General features: G+C 39.5%; 5 protein-coding genes across 5 annotated transcripts; 1 reads left to right on the top strand and 4 right to left on the bottom strand.

Annotated features, from left to right (window-relative positions):
• Window positions 1–1144: 1144 nt before the first annotated feature.
• On the bottom strand, window positions 1145–1953 carry cldnk (claudin k). The gene has a single exon (XM_077733765.1). It carries the CDS (start codon window positions 1950–1952, stop codon window positions 1305–1307), a length of 648 nt encoding a protein of 215 aa, XP_077589891.1. The 5' UTR covers window position 1953; the 3' UTR covers window positions 1145–1304.
• Window positions 1954–3260: 1307 nt separating this feature from the next.
• On the bottom strand, window positions 3261–5488 carry btr02 (bloodthirsty-related gene family, member 2). Its single transcript, XM_077733763.1, has 7 exons — window positions 5341–5488; window positions 4643–4917; window positions 4506–4583; window positions 4196–4444; window positions 3981–4128; window positions 3884–3910; window positions 3261–3807 (listed from the first exon to the last, which is right to left on the bottom strand). The coding sequence occupies exons 2-7, from the start codon at window positions 4910–4912 to the stop codon at window positions 3263–3265; spliced, it is 1317 nt and encodes a 438-aa protein (XP_077589889.1). The 5' UTR covers window positions 4913–4917; window positions 5341–5488; the 3' UTR covers window positions 3261–3262.
• Window positions 5489–5626: 138 nt separating this feature from the next.
• LOC144208102 (GTPase IMAP family member 9) lies at window positions 5627–7460 on the bottom strand. Its single transcript, XM_077733764.1, has 2 exons — window positions 7281–7460; window positions 5627–6664 (listed from the first exon to the last, which is right to left on the bottom strand). Exons 1-2 carry the CDS (start codon window positions 7297–7299, stop codon window positions 5640–5642), a joined length of 1044 nt encoding a protein of 347 aa, XP_077589890.1. The 5' UTR covers window positions 7300–7460; the 3' UTR covers window positions 5627–5639.
• An 850-nt stretch (window positions 7461–8310) lies between these two features.
• Window positions 8311–18675, top strand: rsad1 (radical S-adenosyl methionine domain containing 1). The gene is made up of 10 exons (XM_077734645.1): window positions 8311–8674; window positions 8899–9032; window positions 9099–9303; window positions 9805–10170; window positions 10253–10316; window positions 10750–10897; window positions 11048–11102; window positions 11930–12033; window positions 12126–12248; window positions 17210–18675. Coding segments are annotated over exons 1-10 (1359 nt in total). The 5' UTR covers window positions 8311–8515; the 3' UTR covers window positions 17211–18675.
• On the bottom strand, window positions 13691–15506 carry rasd2a (RASD family member 2a). Its single transcript, XM_077734804.1, has 2 exons — window positions 15021–15506; window positions 13691–14339 (listed from the first exon to the last, which is right to left on the bottom strand). Exons 1-2 carry the CDS (start codon window positions 15427–15429, stop codon window positions 13855–13857), a joined length of 894 nt encoding a protein of 297 aa, XP_077590930.1. The 5' UTR covers window positions 15430–15506; the 3' UTR covers window positions 13691–13854.
• Window positions 18676–19121: the final 446 nt, after the last annotated feature.

Below are 19121 nucleotides of genomic sequence, written 5' to 3'. Positions count from 1 at the left end.
AATTATTTTAATTTGAAGAAATCCAGCCATTGGGGACCAAGAAAGTACAATGTACCCCCCCCCCCAATAGTAATACCTCTCAAAATATAGAAAATATAAAGCATTATTTTCACTATAAAACTAATTGTCAGGTTTTATTATTTTCTATATATCCATATATACAGAATATATGTATGTGTATACATATACATATCTGCCCCCTATGTTTGTGTGTGAGTGGAAAGTATAAAACATAGATAAAAAAAGAACAATGTGCAGGGCAATAATTGTGCATTGCTGAATAAAAATATCCGTCCAATTCCTTTAAACTAGGCTTTTTTTTTTGCTTCTTGTGAGACCAACCAGTCAAAATTGATTGGACGACTAGTGCTGTCAATGGCAGTCTGTAAGTTTAACACATGCATCTAAAAGGGTTAAAGATGGCACCCTGTCATCGTTCTATTGTACAGTGGCTGTCTTGCTTTGTTCCAGGCTGACGTAGGTCATGTATGAGTCACTACCTGGTACTCGGATCACTGACGCTCATTGTTGTGGTGTATGATCAAGTTGTATTGTGCTAGTCCATCTGCTGTCATTCAGATGGAAAATAGGCAATCCGCTTTTTAAAGTAGACTATCTTGCTACAGAAATATGATGATTAGGTGTATTTTTTTTACTCCGTTCTGGCCGGATGGAGAATGGCAGAGACAAGAGTACAAGCTTAAAGCCATTGTTCTATTGTTCTACTGTGCTGAGTTCAAGTCACTGTGTTGTTGATTAGAATTGGACTGAACTTTTTTCAATTCTTACTATGTCTAAATAATTATTTTAATGAATTTAATGCTAACTTTTTATAGTTAGGATGGCTTTTTATGATTTTGTTATTAGGTTTAATCCAATATCTCCCCCTATTCCAAAAATATTCCAATTTGAAGTATTAAAAGAAGATAAATATATGTAATTGTGAGTGTAAATGGTCTGTCTATGTACTAAACTTCTTTCCCAGTATGTTTTAAATCATCTCCACCTTTCATCAAACTTGTTTTTATGTTATAAAAGCACTATAAAACTTTTATTTTAAAAAAGAGCAAATCATTACATCTATTTTTAAGTGACCCTAGACTCTTGTGTGAATAATCATTAAAAAAATGTAAAAACAAACACATTTTACATAAGGCCAAATGTTTTATTGTATTCCACAATCAAATACATAGGATAAAATGTTATTTAATCACACATAGAGTTCAATTCCTCCACGCATGCTGAATAATATTAAATTTCAAGAGGAAAATGAAACAAGCTTGTCATCAATTGAATGGGGGACGTTAAACATAACCCTTCGCCTGCGAGGCAGGCGCCCGACGAGGACTGCTCTCCCCACTACTGAATGTAGGAGATCCGGGCAAGCCGGGCGGGCTCGAACCGGCATACAGAAGAGACCCGCCCACCATGAGTAAACCCGACGCCCCCCAGCCGATGTAAAGGCTCGGCCCCAGTTCGCGCTTATGCGGGGCAGCCACATGCGGGTCGTAGAAATCCTTAATAATGGAGTGGGCGGTCCAGCAGACGGGTACTAGGAAGAGGAATCCGGCGGCGGCGAAAAGCACCCCTGAGATACGAGCGATACGCGCCTTGAGACTATTAACACCAACGCATTTAGTGCATTTAGCGCCAAGGACCCCTAAAGAAAGGGCCACGGCGCATAGCATAACCGAGAGGACCGTGAGACCTCGAGCAGCCTGCATGTCGCTGGGAAGCGCCAACATGCTGTCATAGACCTTGCATTGGATTTGACCCGTACTCTGTACAATGCAAGTCATCCATAAGCCTTCCCAGATGATCTGTGCGGTCACCAAGTTGTTGCCGATGAAAGCGGTGACCCGCCAAAGTGGAACTAGGATCACTACTAACCCTGCCACCCAGCCTAGGATGGACATGATGAGGCCTACTAATTGCATGCCTGTGGTTGCCATGTTTGCTAAAAAGTAGGAGGGTTTTATATAAGTCTTTGCTTATGGAGTGTAGTCCTTAAATTGCGGTCCAATGCTGAGGTCTGGGTTTGTGGTGATGATGTCACTCAGTTTCAATCCGACCGGGTAATCTAGAAAACAAGATAATTCCAAATAAATCATCTGAAAACAATCCACAAAAATACAGAAGTGTATTTTATTTAAATGGGATTGGTTTATTTGGAAGAAACTGACAGCAACAGCTAATCTGATCGCCCAATAGGTTGATAGAAAATGTTATGTCATTGATGAACTAAGCATATGGTTTTCATAAGTATTTGGTGATGGGCCCATATTTGGTGGATTCCATGGTGTCGCCCAGAGAAAGGCCTTCTTTGACATTGGGAGCCTGTGGGTGTCGAGCTAACCAGCTAATCTTGGAAACAGCACCAGGCTACTCTGGGGAACACTGGCGAGCTTTCATGGGCGTTTTTAGAGTGGGCCACAACAAGGATCGCGTCAGTTGGGATGCAAGTTTGATAATTCTTGGGAATTAATGTGTACAATGATAGAAGATTATTGACTAAAAGGTTAATGACAAACAAAAAACTGATTTCTATGAAATCCAAAGCTATTTTGATTCACTTATGAGACTGATTTCTATGTACACAGATTAATTTTTAGGTGGTTATCTACTGTTATATTAGCAATTCTTTTGGTCTTTTTTTGTGGTCCACTTTCGCAATTCTTGTGACAAGTGAAAATTAGTGATTAAAATTTAGGGTATCAAAAGTCAGAGAATTAGACATGGTCCCCATCCAAAAAGCATACACGATACAAATGCCACAATAAAGTAACTATAAAAACCATTGGCAAAAACAACCTCTCCATTTACCTTAAACTGGACTCTCCCTGTCCTCAGCAACTTTGTTTCTCCAGATCCGCAGGTGCGACGTCCTCAAGGTGCAATGGGGCAGTTTGACAGAATTGGCAGCGGGGCGATAGAGCCTCGGTTCAGCATCAAGTGGCAACGAGATGCTCCCCAGGCGGTGTGGCAGTGGGCACAAGCATGTGTGTCCGTATCTGTGAGTGTGTCAATGCGTGAATGTGTCTCCCGGTGCCTGGTGTACGAACACAATAAGCTGCTGTTTGGTGGAGAACCACCCCACCTCCCTCGCCCTCTGTCCACGTCCTGCTTTGGCCTCATGTCTGCTCACCCTGTGGTTTCTCTCCAGATTTCCAGGGTGGATGGAAACACTCATTCCAGTCTCCAATAACTTAATGTGTTAATACTACAGAACTACGAAGGGATTAGTACCTTTACTCCAGTACAATCAGATGCTGCAAAACCCGGAGCTAATGACGAGGGGTTCAGCGTTTTTACCACCGTGCAGACGACCGGGACTAAAGAACGGGTGTAGGCTATCTGTGAAAGTGTCTGTGAAGGTGTACAGGTGGACGCCTGTCTCGGAGCAGTAGAATGACACGTGGCCTTCGGTGTAGTCCACAAAAATGCCGAGTTTTCTAGGCCTATGGTCCATTGCCACTGCACTCGGTGGAGAGGTGTTGGCGACATACTGCCCGTTAGCCTTTAGACTCAGAATCCAGAAACCATTGGCAGGGCAAACTGTGAAGCGACCCTTCCTGTTGATGGACTGCCGAACGACCCCCAAGCTCCATTCTGTCTTCTCGCCGACTTCCACGCCCCAGTAGGATCGTCCGCTACTGAAGATCTCCTTGGCAAGGACGTTAGCCACCCGGTCAAAGCGTTTGGGGTGATCCGGAACTTCATGGCGCTTATCACTTTGCCGCACTTCTTTTCTGTCCTCCGTAACCGAAAGGGAAGGGTGGGCCGTCTTGGCACTCAGGTTGACGTCCACTATAGTGAGGGAAGGTCAAAGTGTGTGAGTAGGTTTGGCATCTTAGCTTGAATTTAAATGGAGATAAAGTCTTACCAATGTATCTTTCAATTCTCCTAAGTTCTGGCAAGTAAAAAAAATAAGACAGTGTTTAGTTCATGAGGTATACAATCAAGAATATTTGAAAACTGACCTGATTTGGAGAGCCTGTTGACCTCCAGTTTAATCTTTGACATCATTTCCGAGAGTGCTCTTCTAGTGACCCCAACACAAGGGTCAGTTTCAATGGTAACCATGGACCAATCCTTCAATTGGACCTGTTGCCCACCAGGCATGATGTTCTGTAAAGAAACAAACATTTTTCTATCATGGTGTCATGGGTTATGTGAAGAAGTATTAGGTACTTACGATAGATTCTTCCTTGGATTCGTCCTGGTTGTGATTTTTTTCTGGAACCAGTAAGTCAGGTTGGGCAGTCTCCTTTTTCAGTTCCTGGATCTCCTGCTCCAGTTCCTTCAAAAGAGTCTCAACTTTCTTCTGCTCCACTTTTTGGCGCTCCTCTATGGCCACCACCAATGCTTTGTGGCTCTTTTCCATGGCATGGACAAGAGTAGAGAAGACTTTCTGGCTATCGCGCACTTCTCTCAGATGAGAGTTCTAATTGGATGACACGACACCATCAGAGGAAATCAAATTTTACAGTTGTGTTCAGCCTTACCTTCTGAAGCTCAAGAGAACTCTTCAGCTTCTCAATCTTCTGTAATCGTTCCTGAATCATTTGCTCAACATTGATAACCTAAAGAAGTCTGGTTTAAGCTTGGATTTCCATCACAAATTGCTGCTTTGCAACATTACCGTTTCTTCATCTGGGGGTTTTTGTGGTCTGGTTTTCTTGTAATTTTCAGAGATTTCGGCTAGGAGGTGGTTGATGCTGAGATCCGGTCTGCTAATGAAGAGTCTTCTACAGGACGGGCAGTATCTGGACTGGTGCCGCATCCAGAAGTCGCAAAGGCAGGGCAGGCAAAAGCTATGACCACATGGGGTGGTCACTGGATTTTTAAAGATATCCTTACACAGAGAGCATAGTAAGGACTTCTCGGGCAGGAGGCTAATAGTTGACGCCATTAGGACTGAGAAGAAGGAAGGGACAAAAAAAGTATCCTTCAGATCCTGGACTTCAGATTCTCACAGATTTAGTTGCAATACTTCCAACTCAAATCATGTGAAATCTGATATTATGAATGGACTATTTTGAATATGTAAAGAATGCAGGCAAACAGGTATACCCAACGCATGGATGACTACTGTAATACAACACAGAGAAGCTAAACTCCAACACTAAGTACAAAAACATAGATTAATTCTACCAGGAACAAAAGTATAATGTTATTATTTGTTGTTAAATGCAGGTTTGAGTTTCAATCCTCAGGAAATTGATCATTTGTCATGTACACAAGGTATTTAAAGGCTTCATTTGGTGTAGCAGGTTGTGTTTGCTTGAAAAATGAATGAAAGTAATTAAACAGGAGTAGAACAGTGACATAAAGGCTCACCTGTTCTGAGCAGAAGTCTGATTTTGTCTCGCCAAAGGCTCCAGGCGAACGGGGAAGTGCACTCGGAATGCTTTATATTGCGTTAAGGTGTGTTAGAAAGTCAAACAAAAACAAGTTCAACTGAAACAAACTCCACCCTGAATGTGATAGGAGCTTCTCTATAGGCAAACATAACAGGAGGCTGGACTATGTTTTAACATAGTAATTGTTCAGAAACAGAAGCACTAAGTCCAAAATATTTTGATGTAAAATTGCTGGGCAGTTCATCAGGTTTTAAATTTCCAAAGAACAAAATCCTGTCATGGCCGAGGATTGGCAAAGAAGCGATTAATAAAGATGGAGTTGAAGTTAAGTCGAGCAGGAGGCGCCACTCGGTCCTCCATGTGTTTGGTGGCTACCTGAGCGGCACCCCCCGCAGACGCTCCCACCGCCCCACCAATGATCCCATACAGCACCATCCCTCCAGGGCCTTCAATGGAGCCAACCAGGACCCCCAATGCGGCACCCACCACCACACCAGAGCCCACTCCTCTGGCCAATGACGTCCTCAACCACCCATTATCGACTTCCGCCTTGGCCCTGATCTCGGCGCTAACGCTAGCCGTGTGAGCATCTTTTCGCCGGTACAACTCATCCGAAAGGTACTCCTTCTCCAGTTCATTCCATACTTTCTCATTATCTGCCGCCATTTCCTTCATGAGCCTCTTCTCCTCCTTCTTAACGCAACGTTCGGCTTTCTGGAAGGTTCCGCTGGCGAAACAGGCGCCGCCCAAAGACGCCACCGTCCGCTCAATTTTCTGGAGCAATTCTCGCTCTCGGCTACGGTCACGCCAGTCCTTGTTAAAAATGTAAAAACGGCCACCAAAGTCCTCCACAAGACGCCTCAAGGGCCAATCAGTGTTCCTCACGGCACTCTCCAAGTTACCGCCATCTGGCTTCCCTTCATAGGCGAGTAGGACAATGCAATGTCTCAAACAACGTCTTCCGAAATGATTCATCATGAGCTGCGGGGTTCTCATATCATTGGGTGAGATTTTGTCCATGTCAAAAGCAACCAGGAAAGCGTGGGGACCGGGAACTGACAAACACTTGGACCTTCTGAGCTCCATCTTCCTCTTGACACGGGATATGTCCTTATCGTAGAGGTTGGGGGCACTGATCAGAGCCACCCGTCGACCTGCTAGTTCTCCGAGAATCTTGCGACTGCCAGAGATGCTCGTGGTGTCCTTGGGGAACTCTTCCCGTCCTAGAATGGCGTTGGTTAGCTGGAACTGAGATGGGCCGCTGCTGCCGACGACCATCAGCCTCAACTCCAAGCATGTTCCTGTTAGAAGCGGATCTGTGTTCAATAGTTGCTTATGATGTATTCCATTCATGCTCATATACATCCAAACAGCCTATCATTCTAAAATTGGACTTACTATATATAATACAATTAATGACTGAATTGAGCAGAAATGATGCACCATTATTTCCTTATGTTAGCCAATTATGGAACCCAACAATAACAACAATTTCAATACAATAACAGATAACTACTTTGAAAATATATTTATGGCTTTTTACTCATTGACGAATAGGCATGTATATTCTGGTAAATCTGGTAAGTAAACTCTTTATTGGATTATAGTGGTCATTATGATGTTTGGTTGTTGTTTTCTTTATGTTTCATACTTGGATAGTGATTTCGGTTATAATAACCCAAAGTACAGTCAGAATTAGTAGAAGTAATCAATCACAATTTCAGTCACAATCATAATGACCTATTTTTAACAAAAAGCACCATGTAGTATTATCATGTTCTTCTGTTCAGACATATTTTGGAAAATCCAACTAGCAATTTTTATCGAAGTGGATGATGATTTAATTGTGACAATCAGCAATCCGAAACCCAACTTGTATTTGGGTCCCCAATCATACTCAATAGAATACAAACGTACCTTTCTTCCTTTTCTCCATTTGCCAGGCCAACTTTAATTTGAGAAGAGAATAAAAACGTCTTTCTGTCCCTCTCTGACGCTCGAATGATCCACTCAGTTGTTTTCCTAGTCGATTCTCTGTGATTTAATACTTGTAAACATTCACTTATCAAGTAGAAAAAGTTTTCACAGTCTTTACAGAGATTCATCCTTGAATCCTTGTATTTCGTATATCACTGCTTTTATAGCCACGGTTCTTTAATAGTCACCCTACAGAGAGATCTGTATAATCAATACTTCATTAAATTAAATTTGATTTAGTCCAAGGCTCGTTCCAATGGGTATTCTAAATATAGAGCGGTGGCGTCACGGTGACAATAAATGTCAGTGATTAGAAAGACAGCACGTGTAAATCCCACTGGATTACACAATCTCTCATCAATACAACATGGCTGTTTTGGCTCTATAGCTATCACACACAATTTTAGAGGCCGTGGGCAAATTACATTGACTTGGCAACATACACACCCTGACACTTTAAAGGGAAATAAAAACACTATATGTATTTATATTCATGTGTATGTGCTTAAAGAAGCCGCATTGGGCATAGTGGTTTGTGTGTCGGTCTCACAGTTCTGGGGTTGAGGGTTCGATCTCAGTTTGCAGGTTCTCCCCAGGCTTGCGTGGGTTTTCTCTGGGTACTCCAGTTTTCTTTAAATTGCCTCTAGCTATGATTGGTTATCTGTCCTCTTGTGCCCTGTGATTGGCTGGTCTACGATTCAAGTTGTCCCCACCTGGGATGAGCTCCAGCACCCCCTGCGACCCTTGTGAGGATAGGCAGTTCAGATAATGAATTTTATAGCACATTGTTCTACAATAATTATTATTGGTAGTCGTATTGGTGTTGTTATTGTTGTTGTTATTGTTATCATTGTCATTGTTATTGATATGATTATTACCATTACTGTTATTATTGTTGTTATTATTACTTTTATTCTAACATTTCATGGTGGAACAATCATTTGCAAGATCTCTGTTTCCAGTCGAAACTTTGAGATGAAGGCATGACACACTAGATTTTAAAATACATGTTAGAATAGACTTCGCAGTGTAAAATTACTCTTTAAAATAAGATCAGGTTCGTTTTAGCTATTGCATTTGTAAAACTATGTGATTGTCAGGGTAATGAATGAACTTGTGTTTTGACTTTAACCTCCGGCGATGGAAACGTTTGAGACATTAAATAAGAATATATTATGATCAAGCACGCCGTGATAGTAGCCCGGCGTGGAGTGATAGGAGCCGGCCAACGCTGTCATTTCTCGGGGAAAAGCAGCAAACAATTGTGGGTGGAGGACAGGACCGAATTTACTCAACACGAATGTCTCACGAAGGAGGCGTCTCTCTACATACATGTAAGATATAATAATAAATTCATCTTTTTAGTTTTAATGACAATAGTGGTGTTTTTTTTGTTCATTTGAATGGGTTTTTGCTGTTGTTATTGTTTTTGAACCAGTAAATTTATTATCAAGTTATCAATATTTTATATATATTATATTTATATATTTATATTAGTACACCCTGCAATCACATATTATTGTTATATTAAAATCATGTTTTTTTCCCTTTTTCAAAGTGGCCCTACTGCCTCAAGCGATGCTCCTACTGCAATTTTAACAAGTACATCCCTAAAAGTGACAATAACCACATAGTGAGCCAATGTCTTCAAAAAGAAGTGGAGACACTTCTGCAACTCAGTCAGGTGTCCTGGTATGTCCTTTTTGCACATCCATTATTATTCAGTATACCCACATTGCATCTGCTTTGTCTTTTCAGCATCACCTCTGTGTTTTTTGGTGGTGGTACCCCAAGCCTGGCGCACCCCATCACTGTCTCAGCCATCTTGGATGCGGTTTCTAGGCATAGTAGTCTTGCAGACCAGATTGAGGTCTCACTTGAAGTAAATCCCACTTCTGGAGGGATGGCAAAATTGAAGGATTTTAGCCATGCTGGAGTTAACCGTTTCTCCATTGGGGTTCAGGTAAGAGTGAAATGGTAACAATGCAGTATTCTCATTTTGTATTACTATAACATTATGCCCCCATTTAACATACCAGTACTGGGAATTTTAGCATTCCCTATGGTCTTTTGTAAAAAAACAAAAAACAAATAAATTGCCCATTTGTTTTTATTGGTGTCTAATTTGTTCCCACTGTTTATTTCCACCTTAATCCTTTATTAAGTTTCAATTATTCATGCACCACACTCCCATTTGTGTTGTTTGGTGATTTATAACGCCCCTTTTTACTGATACAGGGACACCTAGTGGCTGTTGTAAATCTCAGAACCGTTTACATTCATAATGTAGTGTTCAAATTGATAGTAACTATTAAAAGAATTTACAGTGATACAAAATTTTGGTGATAAAAGCCACAGTAGCCTCAAGAACGGAGTTAAAAAATGTTCCACACAGTGTTTAGAAATCACTAGATTCATCAACATTCATTTCCAAACAATCATAACATAACAATTCTTTCCACAGTCTCTTCTAGATGACGACTTAACCAATCTGGGGCGCGACCACGGTTCTCAACAAGCCTTACGAACTCTCGAAGAAGCTCGCAAATTGCGCCCCGGGAAGGTGTCTGTGGACATCATGTTCGGGCGGCCCGGGCAAAGCGTGGCCTCGTGGGAGGCGGAGTTATCAGAACTGTTGCCAGCCTGCGATGACCATGTGTCTCTTTACCAGTTGACACCCGAACGTGGCACCCTGCTGTTTAAACAGATACAAGAGGGTGAGGTGACGCTTCCCGGCGACTACGATATGGCAGAGATGTATGAAACTGCCAGAAGGATGCTGCACCAGTATGGCTTTGAACAGTATGAAGTGTCGAATTTTGCCAGAAACGTGAGTTGCTTGTAGAAGGCCAACTGTAACCTTTATTGTTTGGATTAAAAATTAAGTCTATTTTCTCCATAATTTTTCACAGGGTGCTGTGAGCCATCACAACATGAGCTACTGGAAGGGAAAACAGTACATTGGCGTCGGTCCAGGTAATCGATTTCATGTGGGCTGGACCATTTTAGATATAATATTTAGATATTATTTTTTTTATAAATGGAATAAATGAACTGGATTAAAAGCCCTGAATATTCAGTTTTTAATAGGTTAAAACAATGTTTATTTTAGCTTTTTTTATAGATATTTTTAGATTTTACAAAATGATTTTTGAACTAAAAATACAGAAAAAAATGATTAAAAAATGACAATTATTGATTTAAAAGGGGGAAAATCGGGAAATGTAACATACATCTATACTATTTTAATTTGATCCTAAAACAGAAAGTCGGCACTCATGATATACTTTCTCGGGCCGCACAAAATGATGCAGCGGGCCAGATTTGGCCCCCGGGCCGCCACTTTGACACATGTTCTAGTCAAAGCCGTGATCTTCAAAAGTGTCGCTCACCATTTTTTTTCCAACAGGAGCACATGGGCGATTCGTTCCTCTCAACGAGGGTTTTACGCAGCGTGAGGCTCGCACCCAGACACTGGATCCCGACGCGTGGATCCGTGAGGTCCAGCAATCCGGACACGGGACCCGCAGAAGAATTCAACTAGGCCGTCTGGAACTGTAAGCTTGACAAACATTTTGGAGGTCGCTGCCCATATGCGTGTCCTTTCAATCATGCTGTCCATGTGAAAGAATTTATCAGCACGTTGACAGGCGCTGTCATGTTCCCGTTATTTCTGAAGTCGAGTGACTATTCTTTTTGTTGGTCAGATTGGAGGAGGTGTTGGTGATGGGCTTGAGGATGACAGAAGGCATAACTCACAAGGTGATGCAGAAAAATCATTATATCAATTTACCACATTGTCAATCAACTTTACTCATGTTTACAATAGCTTACGTTTACATGTTGATGGATAGATATAAAGTAGTTCCACAAGGCTCTGTCATAGGTCCACTATTGTTTACATCCTAATGTATTGGTTCTTGCTCTTAACATCACAATTATTTGCTATTATAGTAGAAAAAACATTCCATTAGACATGTTACACCCTTCACATATTTAAGTAAATTATCATTTTACCTGTTAATAGATAAATAGACCGTAGTTCCACAGGGCTCTGTCATAGGTCCGCTATTGTTTACATCCTAATTTAGTAGTACCTGCTGTTAATGTATATTTGCTATTATAGTAAAAAAAAAGTTCCATAATGGCACAATTATTTGCTATTATAGTTGAAAAAATGTCCCATTATGGCACACTTATTTGCTATTATAGTCAAAAAAGCAATCCAATAGGCCTTTATACCATTCACAGGTTTAAATCTATTATCATTTTACCTGTTAATATATGCAGTAGTTCCACAAGTCTCTGTCATAGGTCCACTATTGTTTACATCCTAATTTATTAATACCTCCTGTAAATGGCTCAATTATTTGCTATTGCAGTAAAAAAAACATTCCATATTGGCACAATTATTTGCTTTTATAGTCAAAAAAGCATTAAGCATCTTATACAGTTCACAGATTGAAGTCTATTATATCTGACTTCCTCTCATGAACTCCCTTTTATGAGATCAATTTGTTATCTTGCGACACTGTAAATGTCCAAATATATATATAGTATTTAATTGTACATGTTATTGCATTTCCTAGCACTGGCAGCTGTTCAGTCCACAACTAGGACTCGCTGACATCTTCGCTTTATCTACTGACGTCCGAGAATTCCTCCTCCATGGCCAGCTGACCCTTGATGACGGGTAATAACTCTACCAAATTGTTTTTTTTCTTTATTTCTTACATCCGTGCCAGAATCCCATCACATGTTTGTTTTTTTTCCTCTGGTCTTTAGAGGACTGCGATGCTCCCGGGACGGTTTGGCATTATTGGACAGTATGTTGCCAGATTTGCTACTAGAATTGGAGAGGAAATTCCCCTCGAGAGCTTTAAGAGGACCATCAGCCAATTCAAAATGGTAGTGTTGGTTTTACCTCAAAGTATTTGTTCCATTCAATCAAATATGGCATCATATGACATGTTAAATATTGAAAAACAGTCATGACTTATTGGTCTTATTATGCCATTTGAGAAATGCTTTAGTTTATGCTATTTTATTGTGTGTTTGTGGGGGGTTTTAGTGGGTTTGTTTATGCTGCCATGACCTGAATATTGATGATCTCATTATGTTTTCCCAAAAGAAAACATGCATTAGATGCACTTGAGAATGAATTAATGCGAACACCATCGCCTCATGTTTAATGTCAGTTCGTGTCACGAATGATAGTTTGCTCACTAAAAAATATCGGATGCAATTTAATGATATATATTATTATAATTATACTATTCAGTTGCATAGAGTTACCACGAATAAATAGGAGTGGAGGACCTATTGAGTATATTACATCATAGCATTTGCTGAAGCTATTCTTCTGCTTTACCATTTTAGATATAATATTTAGATTTTTTTTATAAATTGATTAAAAGAACTGGATTAAAAGCACTGAATATTCAGTTTTTATAGATCTAAAACAATGTTTATTTTAGCTTATTTATATATTTTTAGATTTTAAAAACTTTTTTTTAAAAAATTTTTGAACTAAAAACACAGAAAAAATTGATACAAAATGACAATTATTGATTTAAAAGGGGGAAAATCAGGAAATATAATATATACATCTATACTCTTCATTTTAATTTCATCCTAAAACAGAAAGTCAGCACTCATGATTTACTTTGCCGGGCCACACAAAATGATGTAGCGGGCCATATTTGGCCCCTGGGCCGCCACTTTGACACATTTGGTAAACTGTATGTAAAACATATTGAATAGAAAACGTAAAGTAGGTTTGCCAATTAACAAAACCTAAAATATTAATGTTAAAAGAAGACTATGTGCAGATTTGTTGGTGGCAGATTGCATATTGCAAAAAAGCCAATTTATATATATATTAATTAGACCACGTATTTGCTGACATACATTTTTTTTAAATATATACATTTCCTATTGTAACAAAGTAGTCCAAAAAGATTTTGGATTGCTGACTCACAATGACACCTCCTCCTCCATACTCATCATTCACAATGCGTCGGTTCGGTTGTGCACGCCAACAACGCATCTGTTATTTAATACCGCTATGCTTCAGTTCTTTTTTTATCTGGACTTTCTCATAGCCAAAAAAAAAAAAAAAAAAACACATACGCACACACTCAGTGAGCTGTTTTTTGCATCATTGCCTGGAAAGGGCGGACTTACAATTTTTGGCCTTTATATGGAATCCACGTCATAAATGTAGCCAAGAATAATTTAATATAGCACTTTTTTGTAAAAACGTAGCAGAAAAATGCAAAATTAAAAGACCAGAAGCATTTTTGATTCATTTTTTTGTCATTTTAATGTCTTCAAGTAAGATTAGAAATACATTCAAGTCATGTGATTGGACATTTTTGAAATAAGCAAGCAAAATATGTACAAAAAAAGGTTAGCACCGGTCCAGCCAAGTGCGTTACAGAGTATAACTCCTTACATATTACAACATTGTAGCGTACTACTACAATGGGTTTTTGCGTAGAGAGGTCACGATTCATTGAATCTGACATCTCTCGGATTTGTTGGATTTGCCACACGATCCAAGCACCAGCTGCAGGTCACTACCAAAGCTGGGTCGCCGTGCCAGAGGGTCCACGGCAGCGTAAGGCGCGTCCCCTCGCAGGCACGGCGACTGGTAGGTCACCATGGAGACCAGTCTATGTCGAGAGGGTCCGGTCTCATCGGGTAGGCCGCCCATGATGGCCAACTCTCGGAATACGGATTCTAGAGAGGTGCCGTGCTTGGCTGAGGTTTCGAAGAAGGTCACGTCTCGGGTTAGCGAGGCGGAGATCTCGGATAGACTGACAAGTCGCTGAGAGTCCAGATCTGATTTGTTGCCGCAGATGACAACGGGCAATCTGGCTTTACGTTTGGATTTGAGTAATTTGTTTTTGGCTAGTCGGATTTCGTTGAGGAGTTCATGGACTTCGGTAAATGAGTCTCGGTTGTCCAAGCTGAAGACGAGAAGGAAGATGTCGCCTAAAGATGAGGGAAAGAAAGAATATTTAGTTTCTTTTGTCCTGTGTCTTTATATCATGTAGACATAGAAAGTCAGCTTTTTTATGGCTATAATGGCTATAATGGATTCCTCTCAAATCTCCCATTTAAAATGAATTGCACATCTTTCACAATTAATTACATCTAAATTCAGATTTCTGTAGTCCTCCATGATTTGATTCTTTACTTTTTGAATTTAAAATTTCACCGGTAAAATATATTTACTCTTTTCACTATTAGCATGAAAATTATTTTTGTTTTTTCAATAAATCCAAACAATAAAACTACTATCATAATTCCTGTAGGGGTCTTCAAAGTCTTAAATTGACTACCATAAAGTTGGAATTGAATTTTTTTGACTGATTTGAATGGTTTTATTGTCATTATTCAAGTATAATGACATTTAAAGCTTTCACCACATAATGCACCAATAATTAATCAATAAATAAGTACTAGTCCATTTTATTTTTCATCTGTTAGGATTTAAATTCCTCAAATTTCAAATTAAACACTTGAAATTGTTTCTGAGAAACATTCTTTTGCAAGAGTTAGCCACTAAATTCTTTAAAATGAGGCAAAAGTCTTACATTTCAATTGTAAATAACAATACACAGTATAAATAACAAAACTGCATTTAAATTACTATGATTTAATAATATTCACCAGTAAGTATAGACAGCCTCCGTTTTGCCGGGAAATTTCTCTCCCTGGCGGCGTCCAAAACGTCCACCTGGTACGTCTCAGTCCCGACACGAAACATCTTCCTATGGAAGTCCTCCGCAGTTTCCTCGTAGTCTTCCCGGAATTTTTCCCCCAGGAATTGTCGGACTATGTTGGTCTTTCCCACCCCGGGTGCCCCCAAAACCACAATTCTATGGCAATTCTGAGGCTTGACCATACCCGGCGCCACTTTATCTTGCTGCTTCCATCGTCCTTTGACACTTTCTAGGAGACCCATACCCGTTTTTGATAGGTCAGACACTTTAGAGTGCTTCTGTCGGCCGGGCGACAAATGAGGATGGAGTTTGGCGAGCGATTCCACGGGAAGATGTAACTTCTCACTCGTGGTCATCTTTGTTCAGTCAGACTCCTCACATTTGTTTGGCGATGTCTGAGCGGCGTTCGCTGGCTTGGCCATGTGCACTCCGAGTAGAGCCTGGACTGGGTTTTCTTTTTTTTTTTTATATATACACCCACGTCAAGCGTACGAACTGCGTCATCCGCCTGCATCCAGGGAACATGTTCCTTTTATAGAAACAAATCCCTCCTCTTCTCCTATTTGATTTGCCGGGAAGGTTCTTCAACTCGGTCGTGTCTCACTTTTCCTCACTTTTACCCCCAAATGTTGTCTCTTAACAGATCAATAGATTGGCAACCTGGCCCAGAATCTTGTTGTCACGGTTACGGGAAGGATGAGAGTTCTGAGTATGAGGTGTCTCTGTCACTGATGCTTGATGGGCTTTTGGATGCTTCTGTTATATTTATGTGATTCTCTAACCAACATAATACATTGACTTTCCAAGCTGATTTTAGACTACTAATACTATGACTACTTCTACTACTACTACTAGTCCTATGACTACCTCTACTACTACTACTAGTACTATGACTAATTCTAGTATTACTAGTACTATGACTACTACTAGTACTACTAGTACTATGACTACTACTAGTACTATGACTAATTCTAGTACTACTAGTACTATGACTAATTCTAGTACTACTAGTACTATGACTACTACTAGTACTATGACTAATTCTACTACTACTACTACTACTATGACTACTACTACTACTAGTACTATGACTACTACTAGTACTATGACTACTACTACTACTAGTACTATGACTACTTCTACTACTACTACTAGTACTATGACTACTTCTACTACTACTACTAGTACTATGACTACTTCTACTACTACTACTAGTACTATGACTACTTCTACTACTACTACTATTACTATGACTACTACTACTACTAGTACTATGACTACTACTAGTACTATGACTACTACTACTATGACTACTACTACTATTACTATGACTACTACTACTAGTACTAGTCCTATGACTACTATTATGACTACTACTACTAGTACTATGACTACTACTACTAGTACTATGACTACTACTACTAGTACTATGACTACTACTACTAGTACTATGACTACTACTACTAGTACTATGACTACTACTACTAGTACTAGTCCTATGACTACTATAATGACGACTACTACTACTACTAGTACTATGACTTCTACTACTACTACTAGTACTATGACTTCTACTACTACTACTAGTACTATGACTTCTACTACTACTAGTACTACGACTACTACTACTAGTACTACGACTACTACTACTACTACTACTAGTCCTCCTGGAGGAATTGTGTAATTCCAAGTGTGTCTAACACCAAAATAGAACATTGCCACCATCTTGTGGCATCTACAGGAAAGTCTTTGGGCTAATACCTGTGTATTGTACAATTCTTTATTGCATATATTCATATTTTTTATCATTCAACTCCCCACTGCATAGATGTATTATCTAGTCATCATATCTAAGTACTGCCCAAGTAGCTATCACGAGTTGCAGTGAAACAGCTCACTCACTTAACCATGATTCACCCATCGAGTTCTCTCAGTCGGGTTATTTTCCACCCAACGTCACATTACAGTCATCATTTATTCAAGAGCACAAAATGGCATTGTGTTTGTTCCCTTATGAAATATGAAAATACGTCTAAAACAACACTAGGAATGGGACACTAAGGAATAGAACCCATCATGTCTGAGAGTTGTTGTCCATTTTGTTCTTTTCAAGATTTGATGTGCTGTGTTTTTTAGAACAATCGGCGGCCATATTGGGGGAAGTCGTATGCTGATTATTCCATTCAAGATGCCACTAGAAGAATGTGAGCAAGCAAGATGGAATGCGGATGTTGTTGGAGTGTCCAAGTCATGATGAAAACGTCTAAACCGGTCGTCAGCCCTTAGGCCTAGTACTGTACAATCAGTTCAGGTGCTTGTTGCCCTATTATGACATGTAAAGTCAACTCAATTTTAATACTTGAAAAATGGATCACGACATATTTTTGCAAATGGAGACTATCATTCCCTGCCTAATTGCAACGATAAATATTTTATACCAACACAGTTGTTGGAATTTGTGTTTTCTTTGTCTGGTTTTATGCATTTATCTTCATAATTCCTTCCCCATTTCAGACTATGAACCTAAAGTTCAAGCTCAATTTTAAAAGATCCTCAAACAACTTGCATTTCTGCCCTTTACACCCATGAAATCTTCTGCAATTACACCTTCTCCACTAGAGGGCACTAAAAAGAAGAAAAAAAAGAATAACAGTGCCATACGGGTCAACCCTTAAAGAATAACTAGTGTGACAATAATCAGTGCTACGCCCTGAACATGACTCATTGTTATGCCTTTAAAATATGTTCAACATGATGTTTACGTGCCCCTCTGTACCCCTTCCTCCCGTCTAGAATCGCCCTTCCTCCTTGCGTTGACCTCTACGGGCCTTTGTTGGGAAACAAAGAATGCTTAAGCATCTGTTTTGAGGAGAAATAACAAGTTGCCATGGAAGGAAAGAGTGCTTTTGTTACCAAACTAGCAATGAAGTCTAACTGGATCAACCTGATTGGCAAGAATCAAAACTGATTTAAAATGACTCGCGTTATTTTAGATGTTAGAACATCCCTCCATTTTGTAGTTCCTGAAGTCTTCATACTATTAACCTCTTGAAATTTTCAACACATAAATGTTTTTTTTTTCCAAAGGAGGAGCTGGTATTTCCTGTACGTCCGGTTCCGTCGAGACTTTGCCGGTGTATACTTCCGTAACGTTTCCTCTACTTCTCACAACAGGCATTACCGGCCCGACTACGTAGCGATGACTAAAAGGCAAAAAAGCCAATAAGGGTGAAGTGCTGTATAATGCATGAGGATGGGACTTTGGACAATATGCCATTAGGGTTGATGAATAAGTAAAGACTTTTTGTAGAGGAGGAAATGGGGTTCTCAGTCAAAACGCTTTTATAATGTGTTGTAAATTTAAATTTGTACTATATGTCTGGCACATATGGCTATTTTGATTGGGGATTAATCAGAGATTGTTTTTGACATGTGTTGACACTGGGGATGGAAATTAGAATGAAAGATTGTTTTGTTGCATTATGTATTGTTATTGTTTTTACTGGAGAATTTGAAATATTTGATATTATTTGCTTTGTTAGAGTGATTAGCATTTGCTGTCATCATCAATTTAATAAATAATACAATTGTTTTCCCATTGAAATAAATTGTATTTAAATAGAGGTTAATTTCTGTTATCATTTTTGATAGCAAGAAAGATTTAATCAATTTGAATGTACGTTTTTCAGGGTTGTACATTGCCATAAATGTCCAATTTACAATTTTTTTGGCAATGACAGCTACTGAGTTCAAAAATAATAATATTTACTATTTATAGGCTGAAAAAAATGATTCATAACATTATTAGTTCAACTACATCCAAATAATGAATCAACCTTTGGACAATTAGTCCCTAATTTGCCAATTAATCATGGCAACCCCACTTTATCATATTTCTACGCATACAAAATACGAAAAAAATGCTACTCAGACTAGAATAATTGATTTATAGACTGTAAAAAGTGAAAATTAATCAAAGCCACGACCATTGACTGCCACAGACGTCCAATCCCTACCAAATTGGAGGATTGACAATTGAATTAATCGT

This window comes from Stigmatopora nigra, chromosome 15 (assembly GCF_051989575.1).
Source record: "Stigmatopora nigra isolate UIUO_SnigA chromosome 15, RoL_Snig_1.1, whole genome shotgun sequence".
NCBI lineage: Eukaryota > Metazoa > Chordata > Actinopteri > Syngnathiformes > Syngnathidae > Stigmatopora > Stigmatopora nigra.
The sequence above is the reverse complement of the archived record's forward strand: the minus strand, read 5'-3'. Positions and strand labels throughout refer to the sequence as shown.